The sequence below is a fragment of the Dermochelys coriacea genome, chromosome 20, assembly GCF_009764565.3.
Source record: "Dermochelys coriacea isolate rDerCor1 chromosome 20, rDerCor1.pri.v4, whole genome shotgun sequence".
In the NCBI taxonomy this organism is placed as follows: Eukaryota; Metazoa; Chordata; order Testudines; family Dermochelyidae; genus Dermochelys; species Dermochelys coriacea.
This window is the reverse complement of record NC_050087.2, coordinates 15,244,690-15,265,402: the sequence shown is the minus strand read 5'-3', so window position 1 is coordinate 15,265,402 and position 20,713 is coordinate 15,244,690. Positions and strand designations below refer to the sequence as shown.

Sequence of the window (20,713 nt, the reverse complement as noted above, 5' to 3'; positions counted from 1 at the left end):
GAAGTGTGCCAGCTGTTTAGCACAAGCAACTGGGAGTCAGGAGAGGTGCAGTCTAACCCATCCTAAGGGAGGAAGCTTGGTCCAATGGTAAGATCAAGGTGAACGCCGAATCCAGGCTACTGGAATCAGGAGGGGAATGCAACCTGTCAGATCCAGCAGTGACATGTCCCCCGTGGTCCAGTGGCTAAGGCATTGATCGTGTTCTGATTTGGTGCAGACATCTCCAAATATTGTTCTGTAGCCACATTACTTAATGACAGTACAGGCCTCCAAGGGCCACAAAAACCAGAACACCCCTTAGAGGCAGAGGTGACGCCTGGTGGCGGGGGGTTATGTACCTACCCCCTGGATTTCTGCCAGAGTTTATATGCCCTGCCCTGAACCCCACCAGAACCTGTAAATTGTGCCCCGCTCCCAATCACATTAACCAATTCCTCTGTCGCCTTGGGATGCCCCCCCCTTTGCCTTTGGTTCCCCTCTTCCTACTGCCTTCCTCACCATTTCTCCCACTGCCCCAAAAGCATTTGAAGTTCTCCTTAGAAAGTGGCGATGAATTGTGAAAGCAGCAGAACCTAACTGATTTTCCAAGAGGGATTCAGACACTAAAAAGCCTAAATCCCATCAACAGCCAATAGGACTTTGGCTCTAAAGTGCCTAAATCCCTTTTGGAAAGGAGATTTCAGGATCCTTAAACTGGTAGGCATTGCAACGTGAGTGCAGCAAAACCTGGCTCCCTGCCAACCTCTGGGCTGCTGTTCCTCACCCCAGGCCAGGCCAGGGTTCAGGCCAGAGCGGGGTGCTGGCCCTGAGCCCCAGGCCAGTCTCAGCAAGGTCAGTCTCCCCTTTTCTCCGCCTCAGCCCGAGTCACACTCCCCCACTTCCTGATTAACACATTTCAAACTCCTCTTTGCCCATCCCCCATCCCGGGCCATCTCACACCCCCCTTGCCCATCCCAGACCATCTCACACACACCTTTGCCCATCCCCCTTCTCATGCCATCTCACGAACCCCTTTGCCCATCCCCCTTCTCATGCCATCTCATGCTCCCCTTTGCCCATCCCCTCTCCCCATGCCATCTCACACACCCCTCTGTCCATCCCCCTGCCCATGCCATCTCACCTTCCGCTTTGCCCAGCCCCCTCCAATGCCATCTCACACTCTGTACCTCAGGCCGTAATGGCTGGATGCCAGGAGAACTGTAACCCAAACTGCTTTTGAGATAGTCAGTGACTAATCTTCTTGCAGTAAACTAAGGGGGCAGGTGTGACACTCTGTACCTTGGGGGGACACCCTGCACCCCCATGTTCATCCTTATAATATGACTGGGTGGTATCCAACGCAAAATTTGTCATGTCGGGTGTCTTTGGAAGGCTCATGATGCACTGAGCATTGTTTTTATAGCGATGTTATAGGTTCTAATTTCATGTATATAGTTATGAGGCTGAAAATGTGTCCTCATGATTTAAAAGGTTTCAGAGTAGCAGCCGTGTTAGTCTGTATTCGCAAAAGGAAAAGGAGGACTTGTGGCACCTTAGAGACTAACACATTTATTTGAGCATAAGCTTTCGTGAGCTACAGCTCACTTCATTGGATGCATTTGGTGGAAAATACAGTGGGCATAAAAAAAAGTGGGTTTAAAACAAACCCAGGCAAACACTCTCCAGGAGCAGAGGGGCAGCTCATGCCCCATCAGGGCAAGTATGGGACAAACCCAACCCAGCCTCACAGGAACAAAGGACACCTGCCTAGGCAGAAACAAAGGATCTGTTGGACTCTGGAGTGAGTGAAACCCCTTCCCTGGGTCAATTTGGGACTGCGATGAGGTAATGCTCAGCTGACTCTGAAGGGAGTGGGGGGCAAAACCAAAAGGGAAGAAAGAACATGATAAAAGGGAGAGAGGTTTGCCATGCTCTTCCTCTCTCTTCCACCTACATCGACAGACACCACACCCAGCGACTGAGGCGCTGATCAAAGGGGAAAGCCTGGCTGAAGGGCAACCAGCCAGCCTGTGGTGAGAAGCATCTAAGTTTGTAAGGGCATGGACAGTGTTAAGATCAGCTTAGAATGCATTTTGATTTTATTTATTGATCAAATCTGACTTCATAGAATGAAAAAATCATAGAATATCAAGGTTGGATGGGACCCCAATAGGTCATCCAGTCCAACCCCCTGCTCAAAGCAGGACCAATCCCCAACTAAATCATCCCAGCCATGGCTTTGTCAAGCCTGACTTAAAAACCTCTAAGAAAGGAGATTCCACCACCTACCTAGGTAACCCATTCCAGTGTTTTACTACCCTCCTAGTGAAAATTTTTTTCCTAATATCCAACCTAAACTTCCCCCCCTACAACTTGAGACCATTACTCCTTGTTCTGTCATCTGCCATCACTGAGAACAGTCTAGATCTATCCTCTTTGGAACCCCCTTTCAGATAGTTGAAAGCAGCTATCAAATCCTTCCTCATTCTTCTCTTCTGCAGACTAAACAATTCAGCCTCTCCTCAGAAGTCATGTGTTCCAGTCCCCTAATCATTTTTGTTGCCCTCCATTGGACTCTTTCCAATTTTTCTACATCCTTCTTGTAGTGTGGGGCCCAAAACTGGACACAGGACTCCAGATGAGGCCTCACCAATGTCAAATAGAGGGGAATGATCATGTCCCTCGATCTGCTGGCAATGCTCCTACTTATACAGCCCAAAATGGTGTTAGCCTTCTTGGCAACAAGGGCACCCTGTTGACTCATATCCAGCTTCTCGTCCACTGTAACCCCTAGGTCCTTTTCTGCAGAACTGCTGCCGAGCCATTCGGTCCCTAGTCTATAGCAGTGCATGGGATTCTTCCATCCTAAGTGCAGGACTCTGCACTTGTCCTTGTTCAACCTCATCAAATTTATTTTGGCACAATCCTCTAATTTGTCTAGGTCCCTCTGTATCCTATCTCCACCCTCCAGCGTATCTACCACTCCTCCCAGTTTAATGTCATCTGCAAACTTGCTGAGGGTGCAATCCACGCCATCCCCCAGATCATTAATGAAGATATTGAACAAAACTGCCCCAGGACCGACCCTTGGGGCACTCCGCTTGATACCGGCTGCCAACTAGACATGGAACCATTGATCACTATCCACTGAGCCTGATGATCTAGACAGCTTTCTATCCACCTTTTCCATTCATCCAGCCCATACTTGTTGTGTTTTGACTTATAATCACTTAAAATCTATCTCTTGTAGTTAATCAATTTGTTTGTTTATTCTACCTGAAGCAGTGCATTTGGTTTGAAGTGTGTTAGAAACATCCCTTGGGATAACAAGCCTGGTACATATCAATTTCTTTGTTAAATTAAAGAACTCATATAAGCTTACAGTGTCCAGCAGGCATAACTGGACACTGCAAGACGGAGGTTCCTAAGGTTGTGTCTGGGACAGGAGATATTGGCTAGTGTCATTCAGTTGCACAATCCAAGGAGCAGTTTACATGCCAGAGGCTGTGCGTGAACAGCCCAGGAGTGGGGGTTCTCACAGCAGAGCAGGGTAAGTCTGGCTCCCAGAGTCGAGGATTGGGGTGACCTAGCAGATCCCCAGTCCAGATAACACCAGAGGAACATCACAGTGGCGCAACGAGCCAAGTGTATATACAGTTTGTTACTTCAAGTGAACTTTAAGCACTGATATTTCTGATTTTAAGTAAGTCTTAAGTGCAGTGGCTAAGACCAGTCAGAGGAGGTCACAGTTTTGTTATTTTCTGTTTGCTTAGTTTGGGAAAGGGAAGTAAGAACAGGAAAGCAGGAAAATGAGTGAAAGCAGTGAAGTGATTGCGAAGTTGGAACTTTTTAGGCTGCAGATTGCAGAAAAGGAGAGGGAGCACCAGAGATTATTACAACTGAAAGAACTGGAGATAAAAGAAAAAGAGAACGAGAGAGAAAAGAGAGAGAGAGAGAGAGAGAGAGAGAAGAAATAGAGAGAGAAGAAAGAGAGCAAAAACACCAGCTTGACCTGCTAGAGAAGCAGAACCAGAACCCCCTGACCCCAACAACTCCCATCACTCCAAAAATCCACAAATGGGAACACTTATGTCCTGCATACAGTGAGGAGGACGATATTGCTGAATATCTGACTACCTTTGAAAGACTGTGTGTAATACTTGAAATCCCTGATGATAAGAGAGTTCCTATCCTGATTATGAAATTAACTAGTAAAGCTCGAAATGTATTAAATGGAATGCCTATTGAAGATGCTTTAGACTACTGTAAATTTAAAGATACTGTTCTGCAAAGTTTTCAGACTAGCCCTGAAACATATCGAGTTAAATTTAGGAATCTTAAGAGGGAAATTGGTATGAGTAATGGGGAATATGTAAATAAAATGAAAGATTTGTTGGGAAAATGGGAGAGGGGTAAGGAGGTGGCAAGTTTTGAAGGAACGCTTGATCTTGTGGCTCATATAAGGCTGAGGTGAAGCAATGTCTATGGGGCAAAGATGTCAAGTCTGTGGATGAGATGGCTTTTTTAGTTGATGCCTTTGAACGGACTCAGGCGTCTATTGAGGGCAGGCCACAGAAAGAGGGGTTTACAACTGGTGGGAAGGGAGGATCCCATTTTGCCCCTGGGAAGAGAGAAGGGGGCTGGGAACCTGAACAGTCTCTTACCCAAAAACAGCCCTCTAGTGCTAACCCTCATCCCAAACCTCCTGTTAAAGCAGAAGAGCCCAGAAGGTGCTATCGGTGTAATTCCACTGATCACCTGAAGAATAGATGCCCTGTGCTAGGAGGAAGCAGGCAACCAATAGCTCATGTTAGTTCTGCTGTCCTCAACACAGAACCTCCCCCCCCAAGCAATGGAAACCGATCATACTGGTTCTGGGAGGTTAGCCTCTGCAGAACCAGATATAGAGCATGTTAAGGCTGTCCAAATTGATGACAGGGAATACTTGGGGCAGAGGGATACAGGGGCCCAGATCTCTCTGGTTAAGCAGAGTGTGGTCCCAAAGGCCAGTATGTTGCCTGGCCAAAGGGCAGAGACTGTGGGGGTGGGCAAAAGCAGATTCCTTATACCACTAGCTAAAATCCATGTGGCTTGGGAAGGTCTGGAAAGTGTTTTGACTATGGGGGTAATGCAACACCTCCTATTCGACCTGCTCCTTGGTAATGATTTTTTCTGTGTAGCTCAGGTTAAAATATTTACCTGCAGAGGGAGGGGTTTTATGCTGGGACCCCCAAGGGAAAGGGTAAGAGTTTTCTCAGGAACTGCTGAGAGAATGGGAGAGAGTCTCCTTGATTCTTCTGCAGCAGGGGGAAGCCACATGCTTCCAGATGGGAGGGTGGTTGAGACCAATTCCTGGACTGCAGCTGGAGGCAACACCACATCAGGAAGGGATGGGGGCATAATGCCTGCCAGGGAGAGAATTGTCCAGGTGATTAGCTGCCAGCAGGTCGCAGCTGAACCAGAGGCAAACCCGGCTCTAGGGTGCATAGAGAAATGTGTCCCAGAGGAGAGCCCAGAGAAGGGGCGGGGGATCTCAGAAACCACTGAGGTGGGTGAGGATTCCTGTGGCCTTGTAACACAGGGAAGCAGGGTGCTTCCAAGTATGGGAGGGGCTGAGACTAGCTCCTTTCCAGCAGAAGGCAACATGCCCTCCAGCGCAGGGGCAGGAGAGGGGTTGTCAGGGATTATGAAAACTGCTCCAGTTGTTAGCTGGCAGAGTTTTGCAGATGAACAAGGGACAGAACCCTTCCTAGAGAGCACAGAAAAATGTGTCTTAGGAGGGGGCCCAGAGGAGGAAATTGGGGAAGGAATAGTGCGGGCACAGGAATGTCTCCTCCCTGGTCATTTGGGAGAGGATGCCCAGGACAGAATGGCTGAGTCAGCATCTGTGCACCCGGCCACTCAGCCTGTGACTCAGGTTTTGAGGGGGACCTGTGTGACCGACTTCCTGGAGGGGAGCAGTCACACAACTGACTTCTCGGGGACAGAGAAAGGGGTGGCGGAGGGTGCCCCAATCCAGGTCCCAGTTTGTCAGGATGCTATTTCTGATATATTTTTGGGAAGTAACTGTGTCTCTTTACATCAAGATGCAGCTCCAGTGCCTGGATTTGAGACCAGAAAATTGCCAGGTGGTAGTTTGTGAGAACAGAGATGACCCACCTGACAGAAAAGGGGGTGTTTTCCCCCAGGCTGGTGAGACGCAGAGAGCAGTTATGGAAAAGCTGATGGGGAAAGGTGCTTCTGATCAAAGGGTAAACACACCTAGCCCAGAGAGCACAGATCACAGCCCTCTCGGGCGCAGGGAAGGACTCAGTGCTTGGAGGGGGAAACACTGGGTAACCCCAAAAGAGGAGCTGGATTTTCTGTATATGTACAGTCCTGGGGTTGGGAGACCACTCCCCAGGGCCAGCCAATGTGCAGGATCCCCCTGAACACCTACCTTGCCGGATTCTGAGGCACCAAAATTCCAGAAACCTGATTAAATTAAGAGCCCGCACTGAGGGGAACTCTGGAGGGAAAGAAAAACCAGTGACTGATTACTTGGGAGAGAGTCAAAGGACACCCTGGGTGATGAACAAACTAACCTCAAACTAGAATATCTGAACATAGGGCCTGATATTATTAAGATACTTGTAAATGCCCATCTGTGAAAATATTGGTATTAATGTTAGGTTTGGGGGCTAAGAATTTTGACGCGGATGTTAAACCTTGTTCTAAAGCTACTTTTCAATTAATACCTGTAAACAGACCACAGCAGAGAAACCATAAGAAACCTGGTTTGCTGGTTGAAGGGGAAACTGAGGCATGCTGCCTTATGGCCTTAATGGTTGGATGCCAAGAGAACTGTAACACAAACTGCTTTTCAGATAGTCAGTGACTAACCTTCTTGCAGTAAACTAAGGGGGCAGGTGTGACACTCTGTACCTTGGGGGGACACCCTGCACCCCCATGTTCATCCTTATAATATGACTGGGTGGTATCCAATGCAAAGTTTGTCATGTCGGGTGTCTTTGGAAGGCTCATGATGCACTGAGCATTGTTTTTATAGCGATGTTATAGGTTCTAATTTCATGTATACAGTTATGAGGCTGAAAATGTGTCCTCATAGTTTAAAACAAGCCCAGGCAAACACTCTCCAGGAGCAGAGGGGCAGTTCATGCCTCATCAGGGCATGTATGGGACAAACCCAACCCAGCCTCACAGGAAGAAAGGACACCTGCCTAGGCAGCAACAAAGCATCTGTTGGACTCTGGAGTGAGTCAGCCCTCTTCCCTGGGTCAGTTTGGGAGTACGGTGAGGTAATGCTCACCTGACTCTGAAGTGGGGGTGGGGGGCAAAACCAAAAGGGAAGAAAGAACATGATAAAAGGGAGAGAGGTTTGCCATGCTCTTCCTCTCTCTTCCACCTACATCGACAGACATCGCCACCAAGCGACTGAAGCGCTGATCAAAGGGAAGAGCCTGGCTGAAGGGCAACCAGCCAGCCTGTGGTGAGAAGCATTTAAGTTTGTAAGGGCACTGAAAGATCAGCTTAGAATGCATTTTGCTTTTATTTCATTTGACCAAATTTGACTTTTTGTGCTTTGACTTATAATCACTTAAAATCTACCTTTTATAGTCAATAAATTTGTTTGTTTATCTTTACCAGTGAGTTTGTAAGAAGTGTGGGGCAAATCTGCTCCACAGTGGTGTATGTCCACTTTCCATTGTTGAAGTGGTGAACCAATTAATAAATTTTCACTGCCCATCTTGGGCAGTGCAAGATGGTATATTCCTGGGGTCCAGTGCTGGGAACTGGGGGGATTTGGCTAGTGCCTTTCTCTGTGTGATTCATGAGTGGCTCTGGGAGCATTCATGCAGTCTAGCTGGGTGTGGGGCTCCACAGGCAGTTGCGCTCAGTGATCACAGCTCCTGGAGGGGTTTGCTGCTGGTCCCGAGCAAGGCATTGTGAGAGAGAGCCCAGGCTGCGGAGAGTGCAGGGGGCACAGTCCCAGAAAGCATCCCGGTCCCAGGCTGAACCCCGGGGAGATCGCGTCACACCATCTGACCCTTCCCTTAGCTCAGGCCCCTCCTGTGCCACCTCACACACCCCTCTGCCCACCCCCACATCCCGTGCCACCTCACACACCCCTCGGCCCACTCCCCCTTCCCGTGCCATCTCACACACCCCTCGGTCCACCCCCATTCCCGTGCCACCTCATAAATCCCTTTGCCTATCCCGCTTCCCGTGCCACATCACACACCCCTCTGCCCATCCCCCCTTCTCGTGCCACCTCACACACCCCTCTGCCCATCCCCCCTTCTCGTGCCATCTCACACATCCCTCTGCCCACCCCCCTTCCCGTGCCATCTCACAAACCCCTCTGCCCATCCCCCTTCCCGTGCCATCTCACAAAGCCCTCTGCCCCCCCTTCCCGTGCCTTCTCACACACCCCTCTGCCCATCCCCCTTCCCGTGCCACCTCACACACCCCTCTGCCCATCCTCCCTTCCCGTGCCATCTCACACACCCCTCTGCCCATCCTCCCTTCCCGTGCCACCTCACACACCCCTCTGCCCACCCCCCTTCCCGTGCCATCTCATAAACCCCTCTGCCCATCCCCCTTCCTGTGCCATCTTACAAACCCCTCTTCCCCCCCTTCCCGTGCCTTCTCACACACTGCTCTGCCCATCCCCCTTCCCGTGCCACCTCACACACCCCTCTGCCCATCCTCCCTTCCCGTGCCATCTCACACACCCCTCTGCCTCCCCTTCCCGTGCCTTCTCACACACCCCTCTGCCCATCCTCCCTTCCCGTGCCACCTCACACACCCCTCTGCCCACCCCCCCTTCCCGTGCCTTCTCACACACCCCTCTGCCCACCCCCCTTCCCGTGCCACCTCACACACCCCTCTGCCCATCCTCCCTTCCCGTGCCACCTCACACACCCCTCTGCCCACCCCCCTTCCCGTGCCATCTCACAAACCCCTCTGCCCATCCCCCTTCCTGTGCCATCTTACAAACCCCTCTTCCCCCCCTTCCCGTGCCTTCTCACACACTGCTCTGCCATCCCCCTTCCCGTGCCACCTCACACACCCCGCTGCCCATCCTCCCTTCCCGTGCCATCTCACACACCCCTCTGACCACCCTCCCTTCCCGTGCCTTCTCACACACCCCTCTGCCCATCTCCCTTCCCGTGCCACCTCACACACCCCTCTGCCCACCCCCCCTTCCCGTGCCTTCTCACACACCCTCTGCCCACCCCCCTTCCCGTGCCTTCTCACACACCCCTCTGCCCACCCCCCTTCCCGTGCCACCTCACACACCCCTCTGCCCATCCTCCCTTCCCGTGCCATCTCACACACCCCTCTGCCCACCCCCCTTCCCGTGCCTTCTCACACACCCCTCTGCCCATCCCCCTTCCCGTGCCACCTCACACACCCTTCTGCCCATCCTCCCTTCCCGTGCCACCTCACACACCCCTCTGCCCAACCCCCCTTCCAATGCCTTCTCACACACCCCTCTGACCACCCTCCCTTCCCGTGCCATCTCACACACCCCTCTGCCCACCCCCCCTTCCAGTGCCTTCTCACACACCCCTCTGCCCACCCCCCCTTCCCGTGCCTTCTCACACACCCCTCTGCCCATCCCCCTTCTCGTCCCACCTCACACACCCTCTGCCCACCCCCCCTTCCCGTGCCACCTCACACACCCTCTGCCCATCCCCCTTCCCGTGCCATCTCACACACCCCTCTGCTCACCCCTCCTTCCCGTGCCATCTCACACACCCCTCTGCCCACCCCTCCTTCCCGTGCACCTCACACACCCCTCTGCCCATCCTCCCGTCCCGTGCCACCTCACACACCCTATGCCCACCCCCCATTCCCGTGCCATCTCACACACCCCTCTGCCCATCCCCCTTCCCGTGCACCTCACACACCCCTCTGCCCATCCTCCCTTCCCGTGCCACCTCACACACCCTCTGCCCAACCCCCTTCCCGTGCCTTCTCACACACCCCTCTGCCCACCCCCCTTCCCGTGCCTTCTCACACACCCCTCTGACCACCCTCCCTTCCCGTGCCATCTCACACACCCCCTCTGCCCACCCCCCCTTCCAGTGCCTTCTCACACACCCCTCTGCCCACCCCCCCTTCCCGTGCCTTCTCACACACCCCTCTGCCCATCCCCCTTCCCGGTGCTACCTCACACACCCTCTGCCCACCCCCCCTTCTCGTGCCACCTCAAACATCCCTCTGCCCACCCCTCCTTCCCGTGCCATCTCACACACCCGTCCGCCAATCTCCCTTCGCCATGCCATCTCACACACCCCTATTCCCACTCCCCCTTCCTGTGCCACCTCACACACCCCTCTGCCCATCCCCCTTCCCGTGCCATCTCACACACCCCTCTGCCCATCCCTCCTTCCTGTGCCATCTCACACACTCCTCCGCCCATCTCCCTTCCCGTGCCACCTCACACACCCCTCTGCCCATCCCTCCTTCCCGTGCCATCTCACACACTCCTCCGCCCATCTCCCTTCCCGTGCCACCTCACTCACCCCTCTGCCCCACCCCCTTCCCGTGCCACCTCACACACACCCTCTGCCCATCCCCCTTCCCGTGCCATCACACACACCCCTCTGCCCAACCAACCTCCCTTGCCAACTCACGCACCCCTCTGCCCATCCCCCTTCCCGTGCCACCTCACACACCCCTCTGCCCACCCCCCTTCCCATGCCATCTCACACACTCCTCCACCCATCTCCCTTCCCGTGCCATCTCACACACACCCTCTGCCCACCCCCCCCTTCCCATGCCACATCACACACCCCTCTGCCCATCCCCCTTCCCGTGCCATCTCACACACCCCTCTGCCCACCCCTCCTTCCCGTGCCATCTCACACACTCCTCCGCCCATCTCCCTTCCCGTGCCATCTCACACACCCCTCTGCCCACCCCCCCTTCCCGTGCCACCTCACACACCCCTCTGCCCACCCCCCCTTCCCGTGCCATCTCACGCACCCCTCTGCCCACCCCCCTTCCCGTGCCATCTCACGCACCCCTCTGCCCAACCAACTTTCTCTTGCCACCTCACACACCCCTCTGCCCATCCTCCCTTCCCGTGCCACCTCACACACCCTCTGCCCACCCCCCTTCTCATGCCACCTCACACACCCCTCTGCCCATCCTCCCTTCCCGTGCCATCTCACACACCCCTCTGCCCCCCCGTCCCAGGCCACCTCACACACCCCCTCTGCCCACCCCCCCTTCCCGTGCCTTCTCACACACCCCTCTGCCCATCCCTCTTCCCGTGCTACCTCACACACTCTCTGCCCACCCCCCCTTCCCATGCCTTCTCACACACCCCTCTGCCCACCCCCCCTTCCCGTGCCATCTCACACACCCCTCTGCCCATCCTCCCTTCCCGTGCCACCTCACACACCCCTCTCCCCACCCCCCCCTTCCCGTGCCTTCTCACAAACCCCTCTGCCCACCCCCCCTTCCCGTGCCATCTCACACACCCCTCGCCCATCCCCCTTCCCGTGCCACCTCACACCCCCCTCTGCCCATCCTCCATTCCCGTGCCATCTCACACACCCCTCTGCCCACCCCTCTTCCCGTGCCACCTCACACACCCCTCTGCCCACCCCCCCTTCCTGTGCCATCTCACACACCCCTCTGCCCACCCCCCTTCCCGTGCCACCTCACACACCCCTCTGCCCATCCTCCCTTCCCGTGCCACCTCACACACCCCTCTGCCCATCCCCCTTCCCGTGCCACCTCACACACCCCTCTGCCCACCCCCCCTTCCCATGCCTTCTCACACACCCTCTGCCCACCCCCCTTCCCGTGCCATCTCACACACCCCTCTGCCCATCCCCCTTCCCATGCCACCTCACACACCCCTCTGCCCATCCCCCTTCCCGTGCCACCTCACACACCCCTCTGCCCACCCTCCCTTCCCGTGCCACCTCACACACCCTCTGCCCACCCCCCCTTCCCGTGCCATCTCACACATCCTTCGGCCCACCCCCTTCCCGTGCCATCTCACACACCCCTCTGCCCATCCCCCCTTCCCGTGCCACCTCACACACCCCTCTGCCCACCCCCCTTCCCGTGCCATCTCACACACCCCTCTGCCCATCCCCCTTCCCATGCCACCTCACACACCCTCTGCCCATCCTCCCTTCCCGTGCCACCTCACACACACCTCTCCCCACCCCCCCTTCCCGTGCCTTCTCACAAACCCCTCTGCCCACCCCCCCCTTCCCGTGCCATCTCACACACCCTTCGGCCCACCCCCCTTCCCGTGCCACCTCATACACCCCTCTGCCCATCCTCCCTTCCCGTGCCATCTCACACACCCCTCTCCCCACCCCCCCTTCCCGTGCCTTCTCACAAACCCCTCTGCCCACCCCCCCTTCCCGTGCCATCCACACACCCTTCGGCCCACCCCCCTTCCCGTGCCATCTCACACACCCCTCTGCCCATCCCCCTTCCCATGCCACCTCACACACCCCTCTGCCCACCCCCCCTTCCCATGCCTTCTCACACACCCCTCTGCCCACCCCCCCTTCCCGTGCCATCTCACACACCCCTCTGCCCATCCCCCTTCCCATGCCACCTCACACACCCCTCTGCCCATCCTCCCTTCCCGTGCCACCTCACACACCCTCTCCCCACCCCCCCTTCCCGTGCCTTCTCACAAACCCCTCTGCCCACCCCCCCTTCCCGTGCCATCTCACACACCCTTCGGCCCACCCCCCTTCCCGTGCCACCTCATACACCCCTCTGCCCATCCTCCCTTCCCGTGCCATCTCACACACCCCTCTCCCCACCCCCCCTTCCCGTGCCTTCTCACAAACCCCTCTGCCCACCCCCCCTTCCCGTGCCATCTCACACACCCTTCGGCCCACCCCCCTTCCCGTGCCATCTCACACACCCTCTGCCCATCCCCCTTCCCGTGCCACCTCACACACCCCTCTGCCCACCCCCCTTCTCGTGCCATCTCAGTCTTTCTTTCTGTGCCCTCTCTCTCACGTATCCCGTGTTTCTTTCACACTCATCGATTCTTTCTCCCGCATCCCCTCTCTCCCTCTGCCCCCCCGCGGGCCCGGGCCGGCTCCCCATGATGAGCGGGTTACTTTCCCCGCAGCTCTCTTTCCTTTCCTGCCCCCGGCGCTGTCAGTGGAAATTCTCAGCCGCGCTCCCGCTTCCCTCGGCGCCTCCCTCCCCGTCGGGTCCGCCCCGCGCCTATAAAGCCCCTGCGCGGGGCGCCGCTGGCTCATTTCTGCCTCGGACCCCCCCAGCCCCAGCTCGGAGGGAGCAGCCGCCTGCCCCCATGACGGCTCTAGAGAGCAGCCCGGACCCCGAGAGCCTCCTCCCGGCCGGCTCCCGGCGCGCCTGCCCCTGTCGGAGCCTGGACTGGTGCCTGCTGCTGGCGCTGGGCGCCCTGGGCGCAGCGCTCCTGACGCTCGCCTTGTTCTCGGTCTGGAGGGTCCTGCCCCCGCCGCTGGAGACCCAGGAGCGTCCCCTCCACTCGCTCAGCATAGGAAAGGTAAGGGAGTGGTGGGGAGGCGTCCGTCCAGCCCAGGGTCCCCTGTCTGTCTGCCCCAGCGAGCGGGGCCCCCTTCTGTCTCCCTGCCCACAAGGCAGGGCTCTGCGCCTCTGGCCCTTCCCCTCCTGCCTGTCTGTTGCTGGAGCGCGGGGGATCTGTCTGGCTGGGGAGAGGAGGGTCTGTCTGTCTGGCCCTGCTGGGGGTGGGACTGGGCTCTGCGTGTGCAGAGATAGTGGGGGTAGCGTCTCTCCCCTTGGCTAGCTGTCTGTCTCCCGGCCCTGTGGGGTCCTCCTATCCCGCTTTCCATACCAGACCTTCGGGACCCCTCTCCAACACTTCAGCTGTAAATACCCAAGTGCACTAGTTGTTTGGACCGCCAGTGCTTAACCTCTTCAGAAACAAGGAGCTGCATGCTGAGGAAGGGTGGCCTAAGGGGTAGGGTGCTGGCCTGGGCCGAGGGAGACCTGTGTTGAATTCCTAGCTCTGCCACAGACTGTCTGTGTGACCCCGAGCAAGTCACTTCATCTCCCTGCATCAGTTTCCCCACTCTCCTATGTCACAGGGCAGTGTCCAGATGCTACAGGCGAGGGAGGAGGACGGTGTGAGGTAGCTGATTCTTAATCTTAGGGCACAGTCGGTGATTTAGGGATGTGACACTTTAAGCCCTAAATCTTCTGTCAGCTGCCAGTAGTTGCTTTAGGTTTTGTCACAGATCCTGCCAGCTAAGCAGGACTGGGAGCAGAGGTGCTGGAACACTCTGTATAGCGGGTGATGCTGAGAACCATTGAACCAAACTGTAAACCTTGTATGTAATGGAAACCACTTCCAGCCAAGGGGTGCGGCAGCACCCCTAGTTCCAGCACCTATGATGGGGAGCGCTCTCCATTTAACCCAGTGCTTGACTTGCCACCTTGGGGCCCAATTTCTAGAGGCTCTGGTTTCTTGCGACACAAACTGAAGTTAACAGCTGCCGCAGGCATAACTTGAAAACCAGGCCTGGGACGTCACAGGAAAACAATAGCCCAGAAACCCCAGTGCCCGCCTTTGCAAACTGTCACTGTGTGTGACTGTCAGGCTGCTGGAAAGTCCTTTTCATTCCAGCTGTCAGCTTCTCAGCTCTAAAGTTCTGCATCTCAACTTCCCCAAAAGTTTGCATGCACTCGGGCCCTGCCTTTGAGTCTATGTCCGTTGGGTCTAATTTATATGATCTAGTTGGTGCTGCCCTCTTCGCTCAGGTGTCTGGGGGTGGGAATAGTATCTTGTCTGACCCTTGCAGAAAACAGCTGTTCTCTGAGCATGGTCAAGTGCATCCTTTTTTGTAAAACAAACACTCTCTTTTCTTCTTTTCAGGGGGCTGCTGCCCAGGTATTGCCCAAAAGCGGTGAGTATTTTACAGTTACTTGACATTAATTGCTCATGTTTTCCCCTTCCTGAAGGAGGAAAAATGGGAGTTTGGGGGATCTAAATCCCTTGGAGGCTCTGGGATGGGAGACTAATACATGGTTCATGTATACCAGCGATGCAAACAAACGTAACTGCTCTCCGCCTGTGGCAGGGTACCAGTGGGCTGGATAATTCCCCTAGCTCCATGCCATATGTCCATCAAAGGAGACTTTAAAACTCATGCTGTTTGTACAGTAGGGAAATCGGTCTCTGTCACACTGCAGATCTAAGCAAGTTTGAGCTGGACCAATACTTAACACCTCTCCCATCCAACTAAACCAGTGTTCATTTAATCAGGGGTGCTCTATCCTCTAAACCAGACCACATTACATTTTGGATGCAATGCCAAACCAAATTCTTGTCTACTCCTGCTCCGTTAGGCAAAAATCCTGTAGGTTGCTACCTTCACTGTCTTGACTAAATTCAAACTCTAGTTATATTCTGCTGACCTAAACCACAGACATACTTTCCATTGGATAAGTGAGATCCCCCATTTGCTTCCTCTCTGAAACTGGGTGGCTGTCACAGGAGTATTGTGAAGTGTTCAGACATGAAGGTGGTGGAGGAGGAAGGCATAAGACAGATGATTCTTAAATTCGAGGGCACAATGGAGGATTTAGGGATGCGACACCAAATTGCTCGTAAATCCGTTCTGCTCCACCCCAGAGGTTGCTGCATTTCCATGGTAGACATGTGATTCTGATGTATCAAGCTGGTGGAGTCAAGCAGTGAGTGCTTTTGAGGTCTCTCTGGGTGAAAGAGCCATAAAAGAGATGGTGAGGTGGTGCTGATTTGTTATTTCACCTAATCACTAGACCTCTGGGGGCCCGCCAGCTTCCTGACTTGGACAAATGCATCGGTACAAGGCTGTGTGGATGTATTTCCCAGCCTCCAAAGAGTTAATGGTGGATTTTTCTCTCCCAGCAACGATTGTTGCTGTATATTTCATGATCACCTCACCCCTCCTAGAGTCAATGACCGTTGTCTTGGCTATACATGCTTGGGAGAATCCAGTACGGTGTCTAGAAAAGGAGGCGCTGTGACCATATAGGATACAGACTCTGCCTAAAGGCTCCATTAAGGCAGAGCATAAAGAGAAGGCTGTGGAGATAGAAATCTAGGGTGTGTTGCCCACAGCGGACCCTAGAGAGTGCTACAGCTCTGAATACTTTGTTCATGGCTCATGTGAACAGAGTCCCAGCTGCTAGATTGACATGAGTCATGTTGGCTAATTCTGCAGCATGCTACCTTCTCCTGCCTATGGGAGTGGGAAGAAAATGGTTTCACTGCTTGCAAAAAAAAAAAAAAAAAAAAAAACAAACAAAAAATGGAATTGGAGAAGTCCTAAGGCAGTGGTCCCAGTGTGAGGGAAGGCCTGTAAACCCCTCTGGCTCGGACCCATAAGCTCGTAATGGGGCTGGATAGTCAGTAGCCATAGCACAGGGCTCTGCGGTAGGATGGCCCCATCCTGCATGGAGCTGAGGATTGGGGTGGTTAGACAACCCCTGCCTCTAAAGGAGAATCTCTCATTAGCTCTTGTCAGTGCAGAGCCGGACACATGGTTGAACAGTTAAGACTCCATCTAGCAGAGGTCACTGTGGTGCATGCATTGACTAGCCGGTTCACTCGTACACTCCCATATTTTGCAGGCCCTAGCTCTTCTTTCACCCTTTTCATCAGTGCTTTGCAAAGGTCGCGATCATTCTCCCCATTTCGCAGCTGGGGAAACTGAGTATTTATCCCTGCCTCTTCAAATATGACTAACATGCCTTCCCTCTTCTACCCTGTTTCTGCAGATGTAATCAAGGACAGGATAGTGGAGTTCAGTCATGCCCCGGGTATTGATGGAGTGGTTTTCAGCTCCAACTTCAACGACCACGACATCTCGGACAAGCTGGAAGTGAAGGTCAAAGGCCTCTATTTTATCTATGCCCAGCTTGCTGTCAAATGCATTGCCAAGTGCAGCGAGAAGCAAACAGTGGAACTGATCATCAACAAGGTGTCCGGAGGCGCCCACAGCCGTGTTCTGACCATCTCCCTGCACTTGTCCTCCAAGTCGGAAGAGACCATGTCCAAGTTCTCGGCAGTTCTGCAACCCCTGAAAAAAGGCGACTCTCTCTACATGAAGATAGACACTAATAAAACAGACCTTGAGAACTGGCAGCTAGACCAAACCAACAAAAAAGACAACTTCTTTGGCCTCTTTAGGCTACTTAGCTCTGATGACCAATAGGTGGGAGCAAGGACCTCTACGGTGGGAGTGGCAGTCAGTATATCGCCTTAGGTTCTCTTGGACTCTCTGCTAGAGGCTGTGAAGGGTAGATTCCACCTAGCAAAATGCCCAGGGTAACAATCAGCAGCAGACACTGGGGAAACACGGGTGTGTTGCTAGCTCTGGAACAGCACCATCGCTTTGAGTGGCGACAGCTGGTTTCCATTCGAAGCAGGACTGAAACGGAAGGAACACTCTGTGAGGCGTGCGCTTGCCACACCAAAGAACTGGCGTGGTTCTGGTTTTTGCAATCAGTGATATTTATTATGTGTTTCTTTATCATTCTGTAATTTATTGTAAGCAACTGGGAGATTGAATGAATGGTGCTGCTTTTTTTTTTTTTAAATTTGTGTGTGAGGGTTGCTCTAAATGTTGAGAAGGACAGACACATATATTTCCATTGGGGCACACGGCAACCTTAATATTGACATAGTAATTCCCGTGACTGTCAGTATTATGATTGTCCGCTCACTGCTGCACGTGTATTATGCCATCCGTTTGGTCTTATGGCGGCTAGGGTATGGTGCTTATCAGTGTGGTTTAGACATTGTCCACTGCTGGCTGGCATTGCAACTGCTCAGTCATGTGTCATAGGCCCTATATTGCTGAAAGCTACTGGAGATTTTCTTTTAGTAGAAGTAGATTGAGGCCTGTTCTTCTGGAGCAGGAAGGTCAGATCTATCTGAGCTTGTCACCATGAAGCCCTAAGAGGCGACAGATTTGTTACAAGAATGTGTTTGCCTAATTATATTTTGCATTCTGTGACTGTCTGAAAATGAATAGTGTCAGCAGCTGTGTGCCCCCCCCAAAAAAAATTTACTACTAAAAATACATGTATGAAATGCATCTGTTTGAAACTTAATTGGAAAGAGTCCGTTTAGATTTTAAACAGCCTTCTGCGATGCTCCTAAAATTGGGTCTTACTCACCAGTGCAATGTCTAGTCAATTTCCATTTCCTGGTTGTGGTGTTAGCTCAGGGTGGAAATTGACTAGCTGGTTTCCACTGTACAATCTGAGTGACATGTAAACAGCGTAAATGGGATTATTAAAAAAACATTTCATCCCTAATTGTCACTATGGCCAGGGGTCGCAACAGCTTTCACAGGAGTCTTCTTGAGTTATTTAAGCAGACTGTGATTATTTTTAAAGCAATTTAGAGAGGCTTAAATTAGCAGATACAACAGTTGCCAACTTTCATGACTTTATGATGAGTCTTGGGATATTTAGTCCTTTTCTTAAAGCCCCAGGCTCTGGCGTCACGTGAATGCATCCAAGTCTCAGGAATCGTTTTCAAAAAAATCAATCCTAGCTCTAGTTTGTGCAGAAATGCTGGAAAAAAGTGGCCCTGAAAGGTGCAAAATCCAGAAAACAAATAAAAAGAATTCCAATTTTATTTATATCTGTTTTAAATCTGATTTTTTTTTCAGCCAAGCTCACGATTTTTGTGCAGCATGACTTGCGATATTTTGAATGCTTGGGACCAGTAACCCTGCATAGAATAACTACAATCATGCCAATAACTTGACTTCAAACTGCACTTATCAAAGGCTCGGGTCTATCACTGCAATAGCATTACTCAGAGTAAGATACTATTCCGCACGCAGAAAGTGAGCAGTGCTGGCTCCTAAGTTGAGGCCCTGATCTTTTTATTAAAGGAGATGAGACTGCAGCTTGCCTTGACTTCAGCTGGAGTTGGAGGGATTTTGCACTTCTGGAATAAAGATTTCCATAGCTTGCTTCTGTTCTGTTGCACTGATGCTCTTCAGAACCCCTTAGATAAAGCAACAGTGGTTCCAGACCTGTGTGTTTTTAATACAAAACACCCATTGTCTGGGAAAGCTTGTCTGACATTCAGATGTATGTATTTTCATCCTCCATACTGGGGTATATTTAATATGATTTAAGTATTTATTAGCAGTACATTTTTATTTCCAACCAGTGGATTAATCCACAAGTACTAAGCTCAACTCAGTCATGAGTGAGTTTAGAGGAGTAATTTCTTAACCTTTTCCATCCTTTACAAAAAGAATCTAGGGATTCCCTTTTTTTCTCATCCTAAAGAGTGAGAAAGAGTGTAACCCCATAGGCAGAGAACCTCTGATTTTAGGACACTTGTTCTCTGGTGGCTGGAAAGAACTTGTTCTCATTTATTTAAATAAGACCTGAACTATGTGCGCGGGAAGAACTAAGACTCAGGTGTATTATTGTCATATATGCTCTAACTTGTTTTGTAAAAAAACACTTCTGGAATACATATGCTATATCTTTAGTATGCACTTTAAATTGCTTATTTATTTTGATACAGCAGTTAAAATGGACGTGTCCATCAATAATAAACTATTTATACTCAAGAGTCTGAATGAACTTGCACTATGTTTTATAATCTGGTTTCTTTGATCCTTTTGGGCCCAACGCTCCAGACATACTGTTGTAAGGAGGAATGTGAGTTGAGGCAGATCAGAATCTGCTTTTCTGTGTTAATTATCCAGCAGATCCATCCTTTGGAAAAAGGCTGGGTTAGACAGCGTGGCTTTCTCCATTATCCCCCATTGGTTGGTCAAAATTCAGCTTAGCCTTAGATCTAAAGAACTATAAGTCCAGTAATGAATACCCCTGGATTGGTCTGGGGAGATGGAGCCTATGTGGTTTTGTAAGTTTGTCACATGGTGTAGCGAGGTAACGACTCACTGGTGCGGCGCCTCCTGCTGGTCATCTGGGAATTAGCTCTTTCCAGCCTTCAGAGCACCCTCTGCAGGCCGGTGTCTCACCTGCCGCTGGCCCTGTGTCCCTCCCGGACCCTGTGCCCCTTTACCTTGGGGTGCTGCCCCCTGGCAGTGTTCCCACACTCTGGGTCTCCCCTCCCAGGGAACCCCCAACCCTCTAAACCCACCTTGCCTCAGTGGCTACTGCCAGTCATCATCTAGCCCCCCCGCTCACTGAGGCAGATTGTAAACCACTCATCACAGGCAAGGGGGTTTGGACCAGCTGCCCCTGCCTAACTCCAGGCTATACCTCTGCAGCCCCAGTACCTCCATAGGCCTTGCACAAGGCCTACAGCCTGGAGCTCCCCAGTTCCTCTTGCCTTTCCCCAGCACCGCTCTACTCAGGTACCCTACTCAGCTCCCAGGCAGCCAGGTCCTTCTCTCTCAAGAGCTAGAGAGAGAGTCTTCTGCTTCTGGCCCCCAGCCCTCTTATAAGGGCCAGCTGGGCCCTGATTGAGCTGGCCACAGCTGTGGTCAGCTACACAGTCAGCCTCTCCCAGCTGTTTGTAATCCCTTTTACCCAGCCACAGCCCTCTCCAGGGCTGCTTTTAACCCCTTCAGGGCCGGAGCGGGGGGACCACCCCGCTACACATGGACAAAACTTTTACTGGTACCTTTGCTTCTACATCTCCAACCGGATTGATCTTGAGCCTCACGCTTAAGAAGCAACTTCATCTGGAGTGGTGGGTGCTGACCACGTAGACACCAAGGCCCTGATTTTC

General features: G+C 52.8%; 1 protein-coding gene across 1 annotated transcript; it reads left to right on the top strand.

Annotated features, from left to right (window-relative positions):
* Positions 1 to 13,245: 13,245 nt before the first annotated feature.
* Positions 13,246 to 19,582, top strand: TNFSF9 (TNF superfamily member 9). The gene is made up of 3 exons (XM_038378911.2): positions 13,246 to 13,513; positions 14,864 to 14,894; positions 16,753 to 19,582. Exons 1-3 carry the CDS (start codon positions 13,298 to 13,300, stop codon positions 17,187 to 17,189), a joined length of 684 nt encoding a protein of 227 aa, XP_038234839.1. The 5' UTR covers positions 13,246 to 13,297; the 3' UTR covers positions 17,190 to 19,582.
* Positions 19,583 to 20,713: the final 1,131 nt, after the last annotated feature.